The sequence below is a fragment of the Ambystoma mexicanum genome, chromosome 2p (assembly GCF_040938575.1).
Source record: "Ambystoma mexicanum isolate Mex_15411 chromosome 2p, UKY_AmexF1_1, whole genome shotgun sequence".
In the NCBI taxonomy this organism is placed as follows: domain Eukaryota; kingdom Metazoa; phylum Chordata; class Amphibia; order Caudata; family Ambystomatidae; genus Ambystoma; species Ambystoma mexicanum.
This window is the reverse complement of record NC_090923.1, coordinates 1,165,597,001-1,165,618,147: the sequence shown is the minus strand read 5'-3', so window position 1 is coordinate 1,165,618,147 and position 21,147 is coordinate 1,165,597,001. Positions and strand designations below refer to the sequence as shown.

At 45.3% G+C, this 21,147-nt stretch overlaps 1 protein-coding gene across 5 annotated transcripts in view; it reads left to right on the top strand.

Moving 5' to 3' along the window:
* HUWE1 (HECT, UBA and WWE domain containing E3 ubiquitin protein ligase 1) overlaps positions 1-21,147 on the top strand; it is a 2,445,223-nt gene that overhangs the window by 573,776 nt on the left and 1,850,300 nt on the right. For all 5 annotated transcript variants that reach the window (XM_069645305.1, XM_069645304.1, XM_069645303.1 and 2 more), the window contains exon 22: positions 1,732-1,943. In XM_069645305.1, the coding sequence (XP_069501406.1) occupies positions 1,732-1,943 (212 nt within the window). The remainder of the gene's footprint in view (positions 1-1,731; positions 1,944-21,147) is intronic.

The following is a 21,147-nucleotide window of genomic DNA, read 5'->3' as shown; positions in this document are numbered from 1 at the left end:
GTAGATTATATATTTATGTCCCAACTCATGTTAGACTGTTGCTGTGAATTCGAGATTCTAAACACTGAAAATAGTGATCATTCTCTGCTGCTTGGAGCTCTCAAACTTCCTTAAAAGGGTCAATAGCTCAGATACTCCCTTGAGCTGAAACCCAAGCTTAATTGATTTCAATACCCATTGGGGAAATATCGTTAATTCAGGCTCAAGGCCAGAATGTGAACAATTTGTATCAGCACTACGTTTTTCTTTTTTTATAGATTCCAAGATAATAATAATTTAGAATTTATATAGCGCTATGAAGCCTCGAGTATCTGAGTGCTGCTTGTTATTACCCACAGTGTGTGGTGGTTATTTATCGACCTCGGAAGGATGAAAGGCTGAGTTTGGTCCTGCCAAGATTCAAACCTGCGTCAGCAAGCTCTGCACAGCGAGCGCTCTACTCGGTGTGCTATCGGGCCGGCTATGAAGACCCTGGGAGGCCTTCATAAGCAGGCCCCACAAGGGATAAATGGAAGAAGTGGAGTATTTGATGCTGAGGTGCAGATAAAATAAAGACAACTGAGGAAGGATATATGTATTCTTAGGTGATGCACAGATTATCTATTGGGTCAAAGTAAGAGAGCTAAAGTGATCATTACAAAATTGGCTGAAAGGGCACAAAATGCAGAGATCAGGTTGCAGGGGAAAGAATGGTAAAACTATTATGCAGACGAGATGGAAGGGCCTTTTGGTCACTTGTAAATGTCGACCCTAGAACTCAAGCTTTAAGACAGCAAAGTAATTTTCCGGGATCAGGGTGGATGGACCATATGACCCAACCACATGCCTCCATTAAGAGGGCTGGGAATAAGTTGAATATCGGGGGGGACCATCCATGGTATTGATAATTTGATGGGGAGGATATCTAATTGCTTATTCGTGCCTCTAACCCATTGTGGGCTGCTAGCCCAGATGGGCTTTCCAACTATGTAATGAAGGCAAACTCAATGTTGTGGGCTGACATTTTGGTTTGTTTAGGGATATCCTATTGTCTAAAAGTATTCTGGAGTCTTGAAATTGGCCATCTTAATTCAAATTTTTAATAAGGGCGCTAGTCAATCGCCTATCGTCCAATCCCCCCTCTTCGCATCTCTAGTGTTGGAGTCTTTAAATCATTGGACCAGGACTGCTGAGATTTAATGGAAACCAGGCTAGATTCAGGAGAGGGTTAGGGACTCGCCTAACTGACTTCTTAGTTTCCCTAGAAGAATGAGGCAAGAGAAGCAACGTCTCAACCTTTCATTCGTAGATCTTTTTTCTGCGTGTGATAGTTTGAATATAATAACACTCTGGTCGAAGTTAAGATACCAGAATATTCCAGTCTTATACAGGTTGTGATGGTTCTGCATTCTGACACAAATATGAAAGTGCGATTGGATTATAAGGGCAATTTAACAAACCCAATATTTTTAGGGGATTTGAATCTACAAAGAAGGCTAACGCTGAAGATTTACACTTTCAGGTAAGTAACTTGTTTTACTGCCACTGCCCTGACGTTTACTCTTGACTGACTTGAACTACATTATCCAGAGTATCTACCAGTTCCCCTCAATTGGGGTATCCGTGTCCATTAATGTCAATTTCTGCTCTGTATTCGATTGCACACCCATACTGAATCGGTTGAATGAAAATGTAATATTAAGCTGCTTGATTGTCTTTGTTGATCAAGACTTGATCTCCTTTTACTTGTAGTTACTTGAAGAGATTTGCAACCTTGGCAGAGATCCAAGGTATATATGCCAGAAACCATCCATCCAAAAGGCTGATGGAACTACAAATGCTCCTGCCCCACGCTCCAATCATGCTGCAGAGGAAGCCTCCAGTGAGGATGAGGAGGAGGAGGAGGTGCAAGCTATGCAGACCTTCAGCACAAACCAGCAGATTGTGCCAGAACCAAGCCCACAGTAAGTATTGAGCTTTGTGCATCTCATTAACCTGGCCTCTTTTCAAATTCACTTTGTTTAAAACTGTGTCTCAAGTGATAGTCTCATTGTATAAATGTGTATGCGGTGGGATTAGGTAGGCGTTATGTGTATTCCATGTTTCACTTCCTCTCATGGTTTTGTTATCCTCCCCCATATAGTTAGGTTTAGCAGTAAACCTGCAATACCTGTCAAGAATCATTAATCTTCTTTAATCCTTGTTGCAATCCCTCAACCAGACGATACTCCACAGATTTTGTACAGTGCTGAAAATACTTTGATACCCCTATTGTGTATCTTTCTTTGTACACCAGAGCACCAACACACTCCTATATACTGGGTCCCCTCCACCCCTTTAAAAAAATGCATATTTATTTCTATGCAGAAAGCGCAAGATAAGGGTTTTCCTAAGCAACCAGTATATGCTAGCCTTCTCCACTTTGCTAAATTGTTTTTCAAAACAAATGTGATCTTCTTGCTTCGCTTCACTGAACACATGGTCACTATCAGTATCATTATTGCATTACATGTAGCAACTTGCTATCAAAACAGTTGCAGAATAGCACACAAATGATTTGGCTTCACCTACGCTGTTCTCTATGGTTTTCCATAGGCCACAACCACCATCAGTACAATGTCTTAAACTTTGGCATTGGCTCGGCGCCAAGGGTTTTACCAAACTGATGGCAGTGGTTTCCTTCCTGCCCTTACAAAGGATTGATCTATATCCCTACTTGGATGACTGGCTAATCATTGTAGTCCCGTTCTCAAGCCTCGTGCCACATGCAGTTTCTACTGGATCTGATGTATTCACTGGGTCAGTCGGTCAATTAAAAAAATAAAATCCACCATCATGTCAAATTAGTTAATAGATTTCCTACGGGACTTGGCATTAAGCAAAGTCTTTCCTACAAAAGCACGAATAAAGGATGTCCTGAAGACAGTAACCCTGTTTTTGAGGCTTGTGGATGTACTTAGTCATATGCTTTGCATAGATTGACATCTACTGGTTGATGTAGATTACACTATTTCTTTGTTGACGTGACTGTCCTCTAGTAATATCCCTACTGTGATGTGTACAGTACCCATGATCCTTCACACACACAGGCCCTCAGATTTATTTTGCTTTCATCGGGTTGGTGGCTGTCAGGAAGGATTTCTCTTTACAGCACCTGTCCCTCCATTTTTATGGACCCCTAAACGTTTTGCTTTTTATTTTTGAATCTGACTTGAACTTTGTACAGTGAAGCCCTCAACTTCACTAAAATGTCTTCATTTGTCATGGGGAAGTGGACATGTCCTTCAGGCTGTCATTACTGGGAAACATTGTTTCCCTTAGTCTTGTTAATTTGTTGCCACTTTTGGTAACTTATCACTTGTGGTAACTTTTTTTTTAATCATTGTACAGTGTATCTTACAATAAAGTACAATGGGGTACACTTTTTGTTTGCCCTAGACTAATATTCGGAAGATGTTTGGTTACTTTAGGTGTTAGGGGAGTTTTCCCAATGTCCACTGTGTAGTAGACATTCCAAAATTATCGCAATGGTTTGTAGATTCCCAAATCTTAGTATCAGTCTGTACTACTCATGGAACCTTGGTAGAGTGGCGGAGCAGTCAGGCTAATCAAGAGGAAGGTGGAAGCTGCAGGTGAGTACTCTGAACCTAGCTAGTAAAGCAATTCAAAGAAACACTCAAATGTATATTAAAATATATATGTATTTTATTTACACAAGATATGTTTTAAGATACTTGGTACAATTAAATAAAATGGTGTTCAGTAATCACGGACTTGTTACCCTTTGGTATGGCAGCAGGGAATACCCACAGAGATGATTACATTTCGCAGTGTGACTTATTATATGTAAATTCAATGATAGAACCAGGGAAATCCGCCATTGTCATATGTTTAGAAAACATTATCCATTATAAATATATAAACCCCAAAGCCGCCAACCCAAAGTCCCGGGAGGATAGCTCAGCGGCAACGTGCGTGCCTTGGAAGCAAGACGACACAAAGCAACACAGGTTCGATCCCTGGGTCCGCGCTTAGAAACCTCTGGGTGTTTAAGCACGTTATAAATACGCAACTAAGACAAAAACAATTACGCAACAAAATAAACAAAACCAATTTCTTTAACAGCGCCTCGATGCCCTAGGGCTGTGAGAGCGCTTTAAAAAAAAAATGTAAATAAAAAAAAAATGTAAATAAAAAAAAAAGTAAACCCCTTTCCTTCTTGGCACTGTACTTATTCTTCCTATTGCTAACATGTTGATTTTGTGTCAGGCACGTGTGGTTTATGGAATGGCATTAAAAACTGCTCAAACTGAAACTACTTGGCAGACGGCACATCCAACAGTGCAAGACCAAGACTGCGCAGAACTTGCTTACTGCAGCCTTTCCAAATCAGATTGAAAAGCACACTTAACGGTATGAACGGTATACCGGTATAAACAATGTGACGGTTATTATTGTTCAATTAAGTGGTTCACGGTATCTTTAACGGTATACCGTAATACCGTTACAACCCTAACACTTACTGTGCAAAACGACATTAGATCATGAGTTTTAGGAAGGAAAATAGTTGGTTATTATAATAATAGCAGGGCTTAAGGTTAAAGAGGCAGTTTCTTCACACAGCAAGGCTTTTAAGGTCCAAAAAGCAAGCCTAGCTAAAGGCAGTTCGGAGAGGTCTTAGTCTTGACAAGCAGCAAAACAAACTTGTGGATATTTTCTAGTCTCTAAGATGCAAAAGGATACAACCAATGTCGGTGACCCGGTTAAAGGACTTGCTAAAGGGACACAAGCAGCAGCTTGGGTCCGAGTTAAGAGGGGGTTGCTCTGGATGTTGGGTAAGAATAGATTCAGTCGAACTGTGTAAGACTACACAACACTTATCTGCTTGTACTCTTACGTCCTGTCCCCTTTCCACAAGTTGGTAGAGTGACTGACCAGCCAGACCTATTTCAAGAGGGGTAAATGTGAGCTTTAGAGCTGTAGCAATGAAATTCGTCAATACAAGTAACACACTCTAGGCTTCAGTTATAGTTATTTAACATCAAGTTTTAAATATGCTTTTTTTTAAAAGACAATTTGTGTATGTTAGGCAAGATTGTATGCAGTACCTTTTGGGTGCACTACAACAACCCAGACCACCTGGCAATAGGAACCCAACCTTTGGTGTAAGTCTGTACTACTCAGGTTGGTTGTGTGGTTGAGCAACCAGGCTCATCTCAAGAGGGGTCAGTGTGAGCTGTAGAGGAGTTCTACAGAGATTCACATAAGTATTCAAATAAACTCTTACACAGGGTTTCTTAAATAATGTATTCATCAGTCATTTAGAATGAGCTTTCTTCAGAAGGGAGCAATATAAAGCAACACACATATTTGAAAATAAACACACCCTTGCTTATCTAAATAAGCAAATACCCTTTGGGGATGACACAGGCACTTCCGCCACCCTCAGGTGACTTAACAGCTAGGGTGCTGTTTCCATGAATATATTACTGTTGCATTTAGAATATTCTTGGGAGTAGTGTTAAAGAGAAGAGTTCAGAAAAAAACAAGTATTCACAAGTACTTTCCAAACAACCCCCCAATGCAAAGTCAGTTAACTCCTTCCTGGAAGGAAGGCAAAGCATATAAGCAGAAGAGAGAAGAGTCATTCAGGGAGCCAGACTAGTCAATGTTAAGTTGGCAAAAGTCAAGGTGAGCTGAAGCACTTCTTGCAGGTAAGTAGAAAGACCAATGTTTAAAAAGTCTTCGTAGAATAGAAATCAAAGCGGGCCAAAAGCTGATTAGGCTTGGGAATAAAAGAAGCCGACAGCAACTCTACATGCAACCAAGCACGTTTCCAATGGGGATAAGTGGCCACACAACAAGAGGTAAGTTCGCTTAGACTGTACAGAACCTTATGGTTAAAGAAAAAGTGCAGCAGATGACTTCAGTTCTTGTGCAGCTCTGCAGATCTTGCTGTTCCTGGGCCTCATTCATGGGGACAAGAGGGAGGTCTTCTGGGGACTCCTGCACTGCAATGGGACAGTCACCGCTCACAACCGGCAATCTTCAAACAAGTGGCTGTTTAGTGTTTCAGCTCCTTGCGTATACAGCAAATAGCATCACCACGGTTCCTGGCTGTTGCGATGGGCTTTCCTTGCATCTGGGGTCCTGCTGTCAGGTCCAGTCTGAAATCTTCCTGCAGGAGTGATGCTGGCCTACAAGACCCCTCCCCACCCCCCAGTCTGCCTGCCCCAACAGTCTCTTAGCATATATAACTACCAATCTGGTTAACCCAAGGGGAAAGGGGAATGGAGAAAGTTAAAAAATGCAGATCTTCACTGGCACTCACTGACGCCCTCAGGAACTGGATTGGATGCCTCAGTGTCTGTGATTATCTAGAAGACGAGAATATTCAGATTACTATCTGCTCTGCCTTTATTCTAATTATGGCTTTTGATTTGCCACCATCCTTAGTACCTGCTGCCTATGTCCAGATGCTGATGGGCTTTCTTTATTTGTGGCAGTTAAATATCTGTAAATCTTTAGTTCAGAAATCTTTTTCTCACTGAATTTTCACTGCAAACATTCTTCCTTGAACACCTGGCTCAGCTTTGTCTATATGCTGACTCTCTCTCTCTCATTTGCGTTGAAAAATACTGTGTTTTCTTCTGCTGCCTGCTTTACCTTTACTTCCAACTAAACTTCCTTGTATTGTCTTTTTCCTTCAACACATTTATATCTATTAGCTATGAGACTGACCAGTTCAATTGTTTCTCCTTGCTCGCCAATAAACTGTAGAGCAGCCTGCATTTTTATCTCTTTATTCTTTTGGCTCTCTTGACAATTGGATTACTGACTGGATCTCTTCGCAACTCCTCGTAGTCATTCCTCGTTACGGACTGCCCCCGATACGAAACCGCAGTTGAGTTATTCAAATCCTTTTCGGAAAAAATAAGACGCTTGCGCGGCACGTAGACCACGTACGAGGGTCCTTTTCTCGAATGTTGCTCTAACGAAGTATGCGCGAGACGAAAGGAAAACGCTTGTGGAGATAAGTTAGTTAATAACTACAGGGTTGGTACTAAAATTTTTTATTTTACTCGATTGATGTCAGCCGTGCGGTTGTTAATACATTAACTCGCATGCTAGCACGACGAGTTCGGTTCCTTAACAACACACGCACGCTTGCCGTTTTCAGAATTGCTCACTCAAATTCTCACTGTAACTGGGTATTTAACTCGGTGTTTTACATTCGGAAACATCTAGCTAAACATCGCTTATCTCTTAAATGTTCAGAGCTCTATCACACCTTGTGACTTAGTAACTTTAAAAGAGTTAAGAGAGACTTCAAGTAAAGACCCAAGCTTCACTGGAGTCTTCTGTAGATTCTTCTCATTGAGTCTTCTTCTGGATCAAAGATTTTTGGAATACTTTATGAATTTATATACAGAACTATTGAAACTTCAACCTGTCTCTTGGAAAACTAGAATGAAAGGCAGTTTAGAATCCTCTCGGACATTCCAAACGACCTCGCATTCAGCTCAGCCAATCACTGCTGTAAAGTCAAGCCTCCATCTTGCCCTCGGGAGACCAAGGCTTCCTGGTTGCCATATTAAGGAAAGCAAAATATCATACTTCCAAACACTGCCCTCCACAACAAGACTCACACCCAACTCGGGCTGCAACATACTATAGATCCCTCCTCCTAAACCTCCAGAAAGAATGCTTAAATAGTGTACAGTAATGTGGGAATCTAAATGAGCCTTTAGCTTGCTTTAGCTTGCTTGCTGTCACTTGGAAACCTAACCATGCCCTGTGAAATCCTGACACTCACTCTGTTGAGGAGGCTCCGGCTTGGTCGGTCCTGCTTCCTGGAGCTCTGGGCCAGCTTAAAAGCAACGCACACAAACTGGTGTTCCTCTCCCTGGCTATCTGGTTCCAGCAGTGACTGCAGTGGAGACGCGACCAGCTTTGCGAGGATGTCCAGGCGGCTTAGTTGATTGGTCCCACCAACTCAAAGGGAGAAGTCGTCCTTGCAGGAACTTCTCTGCCGATACGAATTTGGAGTTTGAGCACAGCAGCAGCGCTTCACCAGGCAAACCAACAGTCCAGGAGTTGCAGCAGGCGTCTTCAAGTTCTCTTCGTATTCCTTCATCAAGAGGTCGACTCTGCCTTCCAAGCCAAAAAGCCTTGCCGTTTATGCAGCTCGCTCCCATTCATTCCAGCCTAGCTGTCAGTCACCCAGCAGGGTGGTTGTCCTTCCCGGACAGCCAGCCAGCCAATCACCTAAGAGTGCATTCCTGTCTCCTAGGAGACTAAGCACAGGGAGTTTCGGGCACCTCCCTCACTTTCTGCCCCCGCCAGTCACCCTGGAGCCAGAGGCTTGTTTCACTCGTGAAGCCCGCCAAAGACTCAACGAACATGGGGACCAAACCTGGTTTGGCGCGCAGAGGACCTAAAGAAGGACCTTTCCACAAAGAAATGGCGGAAAAAGACTGGGCGATTTTAACAAAAATGGCACCCATGGGTGCTTTACCAAGGCTGCGAACGCAGCCCGCAGTAAAATCCCCTAATGGTAGTAAAAATTAAACCACTGCCACCGGCCATTCAGTGAGGAAAGGGTAACATAAAATTGTTACATGAGAAGCTAGACAAAGGGCATACTAAGTAACCCCTACAGCACCCTATGGTAAGATAGTGTGTACTGGGTCCAGAACGTTACAAATGTAAGTAAAGTCAATTTCACTTTACTGCTCTGGGAAACAGTAGTTAATCCCAGAGAAGGTTTTTAAACCGTTGGGAAATCTGAAAGACTTCCCTTTGTCACTGCACTGAAGTTGCTGTGGGGGGGGGGCACACTGTAAAAGATGATGCCTATTGAGTTTGTCAGACTCCACAACCAAAAGAAACGGAGTACAAAATCACAAAATACATTAGAGAGTGGGAAAAAGGGTCTCGCGCTCTCCAGGTTAAAAAAAAAATCGAGTCTTCAAAATCCAGCAAAGTTTCTGGGGGTCTCGAAGGTAGAGGAAATTGGCACATTTCTGAGAATTCTCTCTAACTTGAAAAATACCTTTCAGAATCAAGACAAGTTAGTGTACCATCTTTGGATATGCTGCTTACACAATAACTACACTCTGAGGTGACCTCAATCACAAGGACAATGATGGCATTTATATATCACACTAGTTAGACTTCGCAGATTCTGAGGTTGCAGAAAGGAAAGGTTTAAGGAAGGAAAAAGATTAAACAGGTTCTCAGTATATGAGAGGATACTTAAATCTTCCAATGAAATGTAGACCAGCCTTTCCCAGCAATAAGTCTAAAACAAGTTACCACCTATGAGGAACCGCAGGGATCCAGGACAACCAAACTCAATTGGAGCTGAGGCACCTCTTAGAATCAAAGTCCTGCACAGAGTGTTTGTTAAAATAAAATCACGTGTAGGGTCACAAGCTGTTAAGCCTGTGGAAGGTGAGTTGGAATCCACTCTAAGCCAATGCAATTCCCAACTGAGAAAAGCACACTAAAAAGACAATGAGGTAAGTACCCCAAGTCTAAACAGTACCTCCGGTTTGAAGAAGAGTGGTCCAGCTGGATTCTGTCCTGTCACAGCGGTGCAGAACCTGTGTTCCTGAGCCTCAGTCATGGGGACAAGAGGGAAGACATTTGGAGGGCTCTTACGGAGGTAGTTGAGGTAGTCTGCAGCTACGGGCTCTTTTTGGCTCAGCGGCCCTTCACGTTTCATTGCTTAGTAAACAGCACTGTTGCAGATCTCGTATAGGCTTCCTTCACTCTTTGGGTCCTGCACTCTGGTGAGGGGACTCAAGCTATGGTCATCCTGCTTCTGGAGTTTCCTTAGCCTCCTGGAGCTTCTGGCCAGATTTCAAACGTTGCAGTAGACTAAGGATTTCTCGACCCCTGGCACTCGGTTCTTGCAGCAGCGAAGTAGTACAGCCAGTTGGGAAAGATAGTCCAGTGGAGTTCTTCTCGGGGTTAGTTGGTCCCACTAACCCAAGGAAAGAAGTCATTCTTTCCGGAGCTTCTGTCAAATCAGAGTTTTGGCACAGCAGCAGGGCTTCAACGGACTATTCCAGGTGTAGGAGGATGCAGCAAGCTTTGTTCAGTTTCTTTGGATATTTCTCCCAGTGCTCGAATCTGCCTCCAATCCCAAGACCCCTGCCTTTTAAGTAGGTTTCTCCCATTCATGCACAGCCTAGGCTGTCAATCACACAGCAGGGAACTGAAAGGACAGCCAGCTCATCACGACTGGTTGCGTTCAGGCACACCTAGAGACAAAGGATAGGGGAGTTTCGGAAACCCTCAGATCCTGCCTTTCGAGACATACTAGAGCCAGAGGCGGTATTCAGGGCTGAAGCCTGCCAAAGGCAAAAGCAACAAAGGGCTCAATCCTGGTTCAAGGGACAGAGTGAAACCCAAGAAAGACCTCGCAAACAGTGGCGAAAACAGAAGACCCGGAAAGATGGTCCAATGGAGTTCTCCTCAGGGTTAGTTGGTGCCACTAACCCAAGGGAAGAAATCGTCCATTCTGGAGCTTCTCTGTTGTATTGAAAAAGGAGTTTCAGCACAGCAGCAGGGCTTCACTGGGTAATTCAAAGGTCCAGGAGGATGCAGCAAGCTTCGTTCACGGTTTCTTTGGGCGTTTCTCCCAGTGGTCGTCTGACTCTAGTCCCAAAAGCCTCGACCTTTTAAGCAGGTTTCTCCCATTCATGCCCAGCCTGGGCTGTCAATCACACAGCATGGTGACTGTCCTGAAAGGACAGCCAGCCAATCAGGACTGTTTGCATTCAGACTTTCCTAAAGACAAAACTGCGGAGTTTCGGGAACCTCCCTCACAGCCTGCCTTTCCAGAGACACTAGAACCAGAGGTGGGCTTCAGGGCTGAAGCCCTGAAGGCCGGTGAGAGGTTAGAGTAAGAGGACCGCCAGGTTACAATTGCCTTTAATTTCGTCCATTCGGATTTTTGGGTCCAGGAGGGCGGTTTCTATTCCATGACCATGGCAGAAGCCAGATTGGCATAAGCCAAGGAGGTTGTGAACTTTCAGTTTTTTGGGGGGGATTTGCAGGTATACTGCCCTGTCGGGTATTTTAAGGAGGAAGGGCGCAGTCGTGATGGGGAGGTAGTTGGTGGGTTTTAGGGAAATTTCTCATTTCTGTGCTAATTCCCTTCAACCTTAAAGACCCCCAGCTCTTTTGCTGTACTTCAGACTTTATAATTTTTAACTCTGGAGTAAGTGGGACCTTTTACTCACTCTTCGTATTTTACCTGATTTGGATGTTTGAGTTTTCACTGTTTTTCAAGTCTGGCAGACTCAAAGGCATCTGCTTTTTGTATGTTGACACACTGCAACTTCAGTGCAATGTCAGAGAAATCCTTCAGATTGCTCATAAGGTTTAAATATCCTTTCTTGAGTGAACTACTCCCAAGAATAGTAAAGTGAAATTCACTTTACTTACCTTTCCTCATTGTAGGTCCAGCACACTAGGGTTGTAACGGTATTACGGTATACCGTTAAAGATACCGTGAACCACTTAATTGAACAATAATAACCGTCACATTGTTTATACCGGTATACCGTTCATACCGTTAAGTGTGCTTTTCAATCTGATTTGGAAAGGCTGCAGTAAGCAAGTTCTGCGCAGTCTTGGTCTTGCACTGTTGGATGTGCCGTCTGCCAAGTAGTTTCAGTTTGAGCAGTTTTTAATGCCATTCCATAAACCACACGTGCCTGACACAAAATCAACATGTTAGCAATAGGAAGAATAAATACAGTGCCAAGAAGGAAAGGGGTTTACTTTTTTTTTATTTACATTTTTTTTTTTAAAGCGCTCTCACAGCCCTAGGGCATCGAGGCGCTGTTAAAGAAATTGGTTTTGTTTATTTTGTTGCGTAATTGTTTTTGTCTTAGTTGCGTATTTATAACGTGCTTAAACACCCAGAGGTTTCTAAGCGCGGACCCAGGGATCGAACCTGTGTTGCTTTGTGTCGTCTTGCTTCCAAGGCACGCACGTTGCCGCTGAGCTATCCTCCCGGGACTTTGGGTTGGCGGCTTTGGGGTTTATATATTTATAATGGATAATGTTTTCTAAACATATGACAATGGCGGATTTCCCTGGTTCTATCATTGAATTTACATATAATAAGTCACACTGCGAAATTTAATCATCTCTGTGGGTATTCCCTGCTGCCATACCAAAGGGTAACAAGTCCGTGATTACTGAACACCTTTTGGCCCAGAAGTAAACTAAAGGCTGTAACGTAAAGAGAGAGTGCGTGTGTGTGTGTGTGTGTGTGTGTGTGTGTGTGTGTATGCGCACAAGCGTATACTACCATCAGACTCCATTGATCTGTGGCATGCAGATTATCAATATGGCAACATGTTCATCTTCACCAGTAGCCAGTGGGGGAGCTAAAAGCCTAAATGACCACTTAAGAAAAGCTATTCAGTTTGCTTTGCCAGTCGCAGCAGGGCCCCACCTCCCCCTCCTCTCCACACGTGCGTTTGTGTTTGGTGCAAGCAAGGGGTGGCATTTCAGTGGAAAGTATGTTGAAAAGCCCAATTCTGGCCCTGGGTGCATGGTTTTGTTCGTGAGGATAAATCTGACTATTTATGACCTTTTAGAAAATATTTAAGATTAGTTAACTCCATCTGCTATACCGCGATAACCATGATATACCGTCATTTGGCAAGAAGGTTATTGTACCGTCATAAAACTAATACCGTGACACCCCTACAGCACACACAATCTTATGTGGAGTGCTGGGAGTGTGTGGGGGGGGAACAGGGGGAGGGGGTTACCTAGTAGCCTCTTATCGCCCCTTATCTTACTTTCTCATGTAACATTTTTGTTACCCTCACCGCTTTAAATGGCTGGTGGCAGTGGTTTACTTTTTCCTACCACTGTGCTTTTCTCTTACAGGCTGAACCTTCGGGTGCAGTACAGCACCTTGGGTTTTACTGTGTTGAGACATATTTGAGCCCTTAGTTTGTCTTGCCTTTGACGGCTTCAGCCCTGAAGTCCGCCCCTGGCTACAGTGTCTGGAAGACAGGATATGAGGTAGGTCAACCCCTTGAGATAGGTCCCAAAATGTCCCTGTCCTTTGTCTCTAGGAATGCCTAAATGCAACTAGTCCCGATTGGCTGGCTGGCTGTCCTTTCAGGACAGCCAACTGCTGTGTGATTGACAACCTAGGCTGTGCATGAATGGAAGAAACCTGCTTAAAAGGAGTGTTTTGGGACTGCAGGCAGAGTCGACCACTGGGTGTAACACCTGACGAAGAAACCGTGAACGAAGCTTGCTGAAACCTCCTGGACCTTTGAATTGCCCGATCAAGTCCTGATGCTGTGCTAAAACTTTTTCACCTCGACAGAGAAGCTCTGGATGGAACGACTTCTCCCTTTGGGTTAGTGGGACCAACTAACCCAGAGACGAACTCCACTGGACCACCATCCCCGATTTGCTGCGCTTTTCCTTTGCTTCGGAAGCCCAATGCCGGGGGTCAGGTGTCCGTAGTCCAGTGAAACGTCTGCCGCAGAATGAATCCGACCTTAAACTCCAGAAGACTAAGGACCATCCTGAAGCAGGACCTCCAGATCGAGTCCCCTCACTTGAGTGCTGGACCAAGGGAGCGAAGAGTCCAACCAGTGTTCGAGATCCGCATTGGTGGCGTTTGCTAAGTGCTGAAACTGCCGAGTGCTGCTGAACTGAGAAAGCATGTAGCTGCTGACTTCCTCCCAAGTACCGCCGGAGGAAGTCTCTCCCTCTTGTGCATACGACTGAGGCTCAGGAACAAGGGTCTGCACTTCTGCAGCAAGACAGAATCCAGCTGGACCACTCTTGTAACCAGAGGTACGGTTTAGGCTTGGGGTCCTTACCTTATCTCCTTTAGCCGTGCTTTTCTCACTTGGGAATTGCATTGGCTTACCTTTTTACGAGTTGATTCTAACTCTCTTCTCACAGGCTTAACAGCTTGTGATCCTAAAAGTGATTTTTCTAAGACACTCCAACTTTGTGCAAGAGTTTGATCTAAGAAGTGCATCCAAGCCATAGCCTTTGTCCCAAATGACTTTGGCTGTCCTGGCTCCCTGAAACTATTCCATTGACTTTGATGCTGTTTGTCCTTCATAGGTTGTAGCTTATTGTATATTGTTACTTGCGGGAAAGGCTTATCTAGATTTCATGGGAATATTTAGTTGTCCTCACATTTACTGAGAACCTAACTTTTTTTTCTTCCCTAACCTTTCCTTTCTACAACCTCAGAATCTACAAAGTATACTAGTGTGATATATAAATGCCTTTACTGTCCTTGAGATTGAAGTCACCTCAGGGTGTTGGAATTGTTTGTGAAGCATATCCAAAGATTATCCACAAATTTGTTTTTATTATTTATATTTACATTGTTACAACAAAAGGCCTTTTTAAATAAAGCTTATTTAAAAATGGACATTAAATAACTATAACAAACCTTGAGTGTAAGTTTTACTTGGCTACTTTTATTTAAAGATTTCATTCGTACCGCTCACATCTACCCCTTGAGATAGGCCCGACTGCTCAGTCACACTACCAACTTGTGTACTATAGACGTATACCAAAAGGTGGGTTACCTAATAACAAGCAGATAAGTGTTGTGTAGTTTCACACTGTGACTGCACCAATTCTTAACTAACCGTGGGGATGTTTGCGTCCAGTGTGGGCTTCTTGAGGAGGGAGAGTACCCAGTCTTCTTTGAGGTTCTCTGGCACATTGCCAGTTTAGGAGGTATTGATCAGTGCAGGGATGAAGGGAGCAATATCTTTGGCACAGTCTTTTACAAGAGGGGCCCGGTATATGTCCCCTTGACACCTGGACGGTTTCAGACCTTTAATGATTTTAGTAATTGGGAATGGGGTGAATTCAAACCAGGCAGTGGAGATGGGGGTTTGGGGGTCGCTGGTCTAGAGGCGGGTTTTTTTTTCTGGTGTGATTTTGGTTTACAGTAAGTCCATATGTCGGAGTGCATTTTGGATGTTTGTGCGCCTGGGGAGGTCTTTAATACAGTTATTTGGTAAGGGTGCTGATGTTTCAAGTTTCTGTAAGATGGCAAAAAGCTCTTTTGTGTCTGAGTTTACTTTTTGGATTCTCTTGTATGTATTGCTTTTGCTTTGGAGAATGGCATGTTTGTAATTTTTGGGTCGTTCAGTGAAATGTGCTTTGAGTCTGGCTTTTTTTCCCCAGTAGTCTCAGATGCTCTTTTTGTGGAACGGAAGGCTTTCAGATTGGGGGTGTACCAAGAGTTCAGGTGGGCTGTTGGTTTGGATTTGCGGTTGCTCAGGGGAGCTACCATGTTAATGGCTTTGAAAAAAAGTGGTTCCCAACCATGGAGGGTGGGGCTCCATGTTTCCATGTGAGTAAGTTGTTATAGGTAACAGAGGGAGCAGGTTAGCTGGAGTGATGATGCATATGTTTCTTGACAGGTAAACTGGTGCTGGTAGGACTGGTAAGGTCAGGGTTCTTCGACTCCATGCAATCATTCTTCGGACTGATGACCCTGATGACAAAGGGGATGTCAACCCTGTTTATATGGAAGCCGGCATTGACTATTTCGACGATCAGGCCTTTAAAAAAAAAAACATTTGAACGATCTCAGGGTTTGCAATACGCTAGTGGCCTAGACACATCCCAGACTTTGAATTCCAGCAGAACCAGCCCTACACGCATGCTAATAAGAAATTCAGGGCAGGGCTTTGTTTGACACTGTTGTAGACATCCTTGGTCTAAAGTAGTCTGCCACACCCCTTCATGGGTATGAGCTCACTTACTGGCGAGGGTCCCACAGTTGAGCATATGCCATTTAACCCGGCTATTGCACACCCCTTGGCCTCCTTATGGCAACACCCTTGCACTATTCCCACGTAAACACCAGTTTTACGGGGAAGTGTAGGCTGGCAAGATGAGATCCTTCTTTCCTTGCAACACACCCTTCCCCAGAAGGGCTAGTTGTGCAAGCTGCCACAATTTCCACCAGACCTGCAGTATTCACTTCCAATCTACCTCAGGATAGGGAGGGAAAGTAGTCGCACGCATTGCTAAAGAACGTTTTCTCTTCTGGCAGCATGTCACTCAAGGCTACCAACATAGTCTGCGGATTCACAAATTATTCCTTCGACTTGTGGAAAGCTGTAGAGCATGCTGCTGAATACGTCCTTGATGGTGCAATCCAGAATGGATTTTTACAGCTGGTGTTGGATGGGAAGGAGGTATCCAAGCAGTCATTGCAAAAGGGCCCAGACGTAGCAGACTGTGTTGAACGCTCTATGGGGTCGGCAGTTGTGATGAGACAGGCCTCCCTGAAAACCTCTGGTTTCTCCCCAAATGTTCTGAACAGGCTTCTGGATGTGCCCTTTGAGGGGAGACATGCTTTTCGGTCAAAATGCTGATTCCTCTGTAAAAAATGTTTAAAGTCTAAAATTGCTGCTAAATCTTTGGGCCTACCTGCATAGCCAGCCAAGCCTGCTTTCAGCTTTGCCTCAAGAGGCAGAGACTATGGGCGTTATGTACCCTATGGCAAAAAGGCACAGCTCCCACTAGCCAGGCAGTGTCGTACGCAGCCGGGCCGATTGGCGGGTACTTCCGCATTGGAGGCTCCGGCGCAGACCGTAGTTCCAGCACGTTGCTTTCGCTTACGTGCAGCCGCGGTCTAGTTCTCTGGCAGCATGGCGGTCGCTGGGAGGTATTTCAGTCTCTCACTCCCAGCGATCGCTGCGTTGCAACCCCCGTAGTGTTTTGTTTCCTGCTTTGGGTGAGAACGCTAGTATTTCCCTTACCGCGGCTTGTTCCGTGCTTTTCTCTTCACCTTTCCTAGCTCTCTCTCTCTCTCTTCGCTCCTTTGCTTCACTTTGGCTTTCATTCAGCTCCCGCGGCTCTCTCTCGCCGCCGGCTCGAGTCTCTCTCGCTACTCGTTCTTGCGAGGCGATACCTGCCTTGTTTCTGCCATCAGCTGTCGTTTACCTCCTCCAATCCTCAGTAGCCGGCTACCTACTCTTCTGCTACCACTGGAGACGACGTACCATCAATCTCATTGGGAGACTCTGGATTGGCTTCGTTCCTTTCAAGGGTTTTTTCTGCCGTCAAGGCTTTTTCCCTTGTCGCCTACTACGGGAGAGGAGTCCCAGGACTGCTTGTTTCAAGCATTCACTGTGGCTTCCTCTCGTGGTAGACAAGTATCTTCGACCACGAAGAGAGACTTCTGCTCACGTCGGCATCTCAATATGGAAGAGTTGGAGGATTACCGATCAGGTGAGGAGAGTGGGGAGGAGAGGGAAACAAAATCGGACAGGCAGAGACAGACAGAGGCGTTTCTCGTGCCCAGGAAGGGGCAGAGCGTTTTCTAAAGGACGAGCAGCCGCAGGGGCACCCGTGCCCTCTACAGATTTGGTTTCCCTTCCAACAGTCCAACGGTTGGTGTATGGTCAGCAGGATGTTGACCCCAATGGCATGAGATAACCTCTGATGGCTTTGCCCTGCAGTTGATTTGGTGGTGTTATTGGCTGCCCTGTATGAAAAGACCACCGGACAGACCACCAACACCCAAATCCAACCGAGACTAGATCTCCAGGAAAAACTGAGAGCCCTGTTGTCAAATGGTGCCATGGAAGAGGTGCCTCACAGAGGATCGGGCTTGTATTTCCGGTATTTCCTGGTCCACAAAAAGGGAGGAGGTGTCTGTCACATTCTGGACCTGGGGGCTCTAAAGTTCCTGAGGAAAGACAAATTCAGGATGGTGATGAGAGAAATTCTCCACGCTCTAGAATTTCAGGACTGGCTGGTGTTGATAGACCTGCAGGATGCTTATTTCCCTGTACCAATGCACCAAAAGAACAGGAAGTTCCTAAGGTTCCTCATAGGGGACAAGCACTATCAGTAAAAGGTGCTGCCCTTTGGGTTGACCTCTACTGAAAGGGTCCTCACCAAGCTCATGGCCGTAGTTGCAGATCACCGCAGGAGATCCGGGATCTATGTATACCCGTACCTGGACGACTGGCTGATGCGGAGGAAGTCGGCAGGGCAAGTTTTTTTTCTGATCTGGAAGATACCTGCCTACTACTGCTCAGGCTGGGCTTCTCCCCCAACTTGAAGTCCCATTTAACGCCAGTTCAGCAGCTCCAGTTCTTTAGAGCAGTCCTAGCCACTCGGGTAGGGAAGGCTTTTCCTCCTGAAGAGTCAGCAACATAGTCCAGATGGTGCATTTTGTTTTTTAACCACGCCACCCTACCAGTGATTTCTTTCCTCTGCCTTTTGAGTCTCATGGCTTCCGGTATTTTTCTAGTGCCAGAGGCCAGGCTGAGCACGAGATCCCTGTAGTGGCTATTGAGGGACCAGTGGTCTCAGTATCTGGGAGCATTGATGGATCACCTGTGTCCAGCCGGGTAGTCCGCAATCCCGGCTGGTGGAACACGCGCAACAATCCAACCTCCATCCCTTGCTCCCACCGCTTGCAAAGTGCATTTGCTAAAGCAAGTCATGTCCGAAGTTCAAAAATTACTGCACAAAGCGGCAATAGAACCAATTCTTTACCCTCGGAAGGGAAAAGGTTTCTACTCCCGTTTCTTTCTAATCAAGAAGAAAAACACTTGGAGGACGCATACTTCCAAATCATCCTCCCCACAGACAGTTCCTCAGGTTTGCTGTAGGAGACCTGTATTTCCAATTCCGGGTGCTACCATTCATCCTAAAGGGAGCACAGAGTGCCTACCAAATGCCTGGCGCCGTTGCAGCAAAACTCAGAAGGATGGGAACGGAAGTCTTTCCATATTTGGACGACTTGTTGAAAGGGCAAACTCCTGCAGTCACACTCGATTGGCAGTTTTGAAAACTATAAAACTCCTAAAAGGGTTAGGTTTTTCGATAAACATAAAATCCTACCCAGCAAGACAGTTCCCTTCCTGGGGGCAGAGTTCGACACCAGCATTCCCAGGGTTAGACCCATCAGCGGACAGAGTAACCGCTATCCTCCGCACCACCTCATGGTTCCTAGAAAAAGGGACAACCACGGTGCGCTCTTTCGAATTGCTCCTGGGCATGATGTCCTTGTGTATATTTCTCATATCAAATTGCAGACTTCGCGTGAGACCAGTCCCGGGGGCTCTGGACCACCAATGGAAGCAAGCTATAGGTTCATAGGAGGATGTAGTCCAGATACCGACGACGGTACACAAGGCACTTCGGTGGTAGAACACTCTGTGGAACCTCAACATCTACTCTTCGCTTAAGGACGGATGTATCCCTTTCGGGCCGGGGAGCTCACCTGGCGGACCTCCAAACAAAAGGGACTTGGTCGGACCAGGAATCACAGCTCCACATCAATGTCTTAGAGCTCAGGGCTATACGGTGGGCTCTGAAAGCCTTCCTTCCAGTAGTTGCTGGACAGGTACTGACCGTCCAGACAGAAAATGCAACCTCCATGCACTACACAAACAAGCAAGGGGGCACGAAATCGGAGATCTTGTCACAAGAAGCTCAACTGCTATGGACATGGGCCTTACACCAGAGTCCAAATCAGGGCGGAACATCTCCCGGGAGTGGAAAATGTCCTAGCGGACAAACTGAGCAGGGAGTACACGTTATCCCACGAATGGGAGCTAGAAGAGAAGGAAGTCCAGCGGATTTTCTCCATATGGGGCCATCCACAGATTGACATCTTTGCCACCAAAACCAACAAAAAATGCCAGGAAGGCGCCTCAAGGTACCCGGAACAGCAATCAGCAGTAGATGCTTTCTCTGTGGACTGGACAGGGAAATTCCTACATGCCTTCCCCCCCCCCATTCCACTCATAGCGAGAATTCTACGCAGAATGAAGGAGCAGAATTGCCCTATGATCCTAATAGCACCTTATTGGGCGCGACAGATTTGGTACCTGACACTACAGCATCTATCCCGATGGTCTCCGATTCATCTCAAAGCGCATCAATACCTATTGAAGCAACAGAACCACAAAGCCCTTCACCACAACCCAGCGAGCCGCTCCCTCAAGGCTTGGTTCCTGAGCAGTGTAGACTTATGAATCTGAATCTCCCTGCAGATTGCTGGTATATTATCAAGGTGTATAGGGCTCCTTCTACTTGGAGCACCTATATCCGAAAATGGACTTGTTTCTCCAAGTGGTGCAAAACATCATCGGTGAACCCACTCACTGCATCGGTCGAACAAGTGCTGCCTTAGTTATTGTATTTGGCTAAAGCAGGACTTGATCCTCTATCAAGGTTCATCTATCGGCCATAGCGGCATATACGACAAATGCAGATATACAGTCATTGCTCACTCAACCGGCTGTCAAGATCTTCCAGAAAGGGTTGATGCGTACTTGCCCACCTACGCCAACATCAGTCTCCGCCTGGAGCCTAAACACGGTACTGACAGCTCTCATGGAACCACCAAACGAGCCTATTCATAGATGTGACATAACATTTTTATCCTGCAAAACGGCTTTCTTCATAGCCATCACATTGGCCAGGAGGATCAGTGAGTTGCAAGCTTTATCAGCAGAACCTCCTTTTACCTTGTTCCATAAGGACCGCATCATTCTGAGAACACATCCTAAATTCCTTCCTAAGGTCTTGTCAAAGATGACACTCGCGGAGCGCATTGTCCTCCCAACTTTCTTCCAGAATCACACCTCTGATGCAGAGAGAACTTTGCACTCATTAGATGTGGCAAAGGTTCTAAGGTTTTACTTGGAGAACTAAGAAGTTCCGTTCCTCTTTTTCTGGCCGCACTAAAAGTCAGCATATTTCAAAACAAAGTCTGGCACGTTGGGTTTCTCGATGTATCACCCACTGTCATCAGTCTAAAGGTGACACCCTTCCTAACCAAGCCTCCTTCGACTCACTCCACCAGAGGGAGAGCAGCTTCAGTAGCATTTCACACAGGGGTAGCATTGAAGGACATGTGCAGAGCCGCTACCTGGAGCACTCTGCACACGTTCACCAAGCATTACTGCCTAACAGAATATACCAACAAAGAATCTGCAGTTGGCCAGGCAGTGCTCCGCCACCTCTTTGCATAAGGTAGGATCAGCCTTCTCTCCCGCCTTTCCCTGGATATGTAATCTTTGTGTTGCTGTATGGTAAAGGCTTGCAGAAGTTTTTTCTGCATATCTATGTATATATGATGGGGGCATGTTTTTA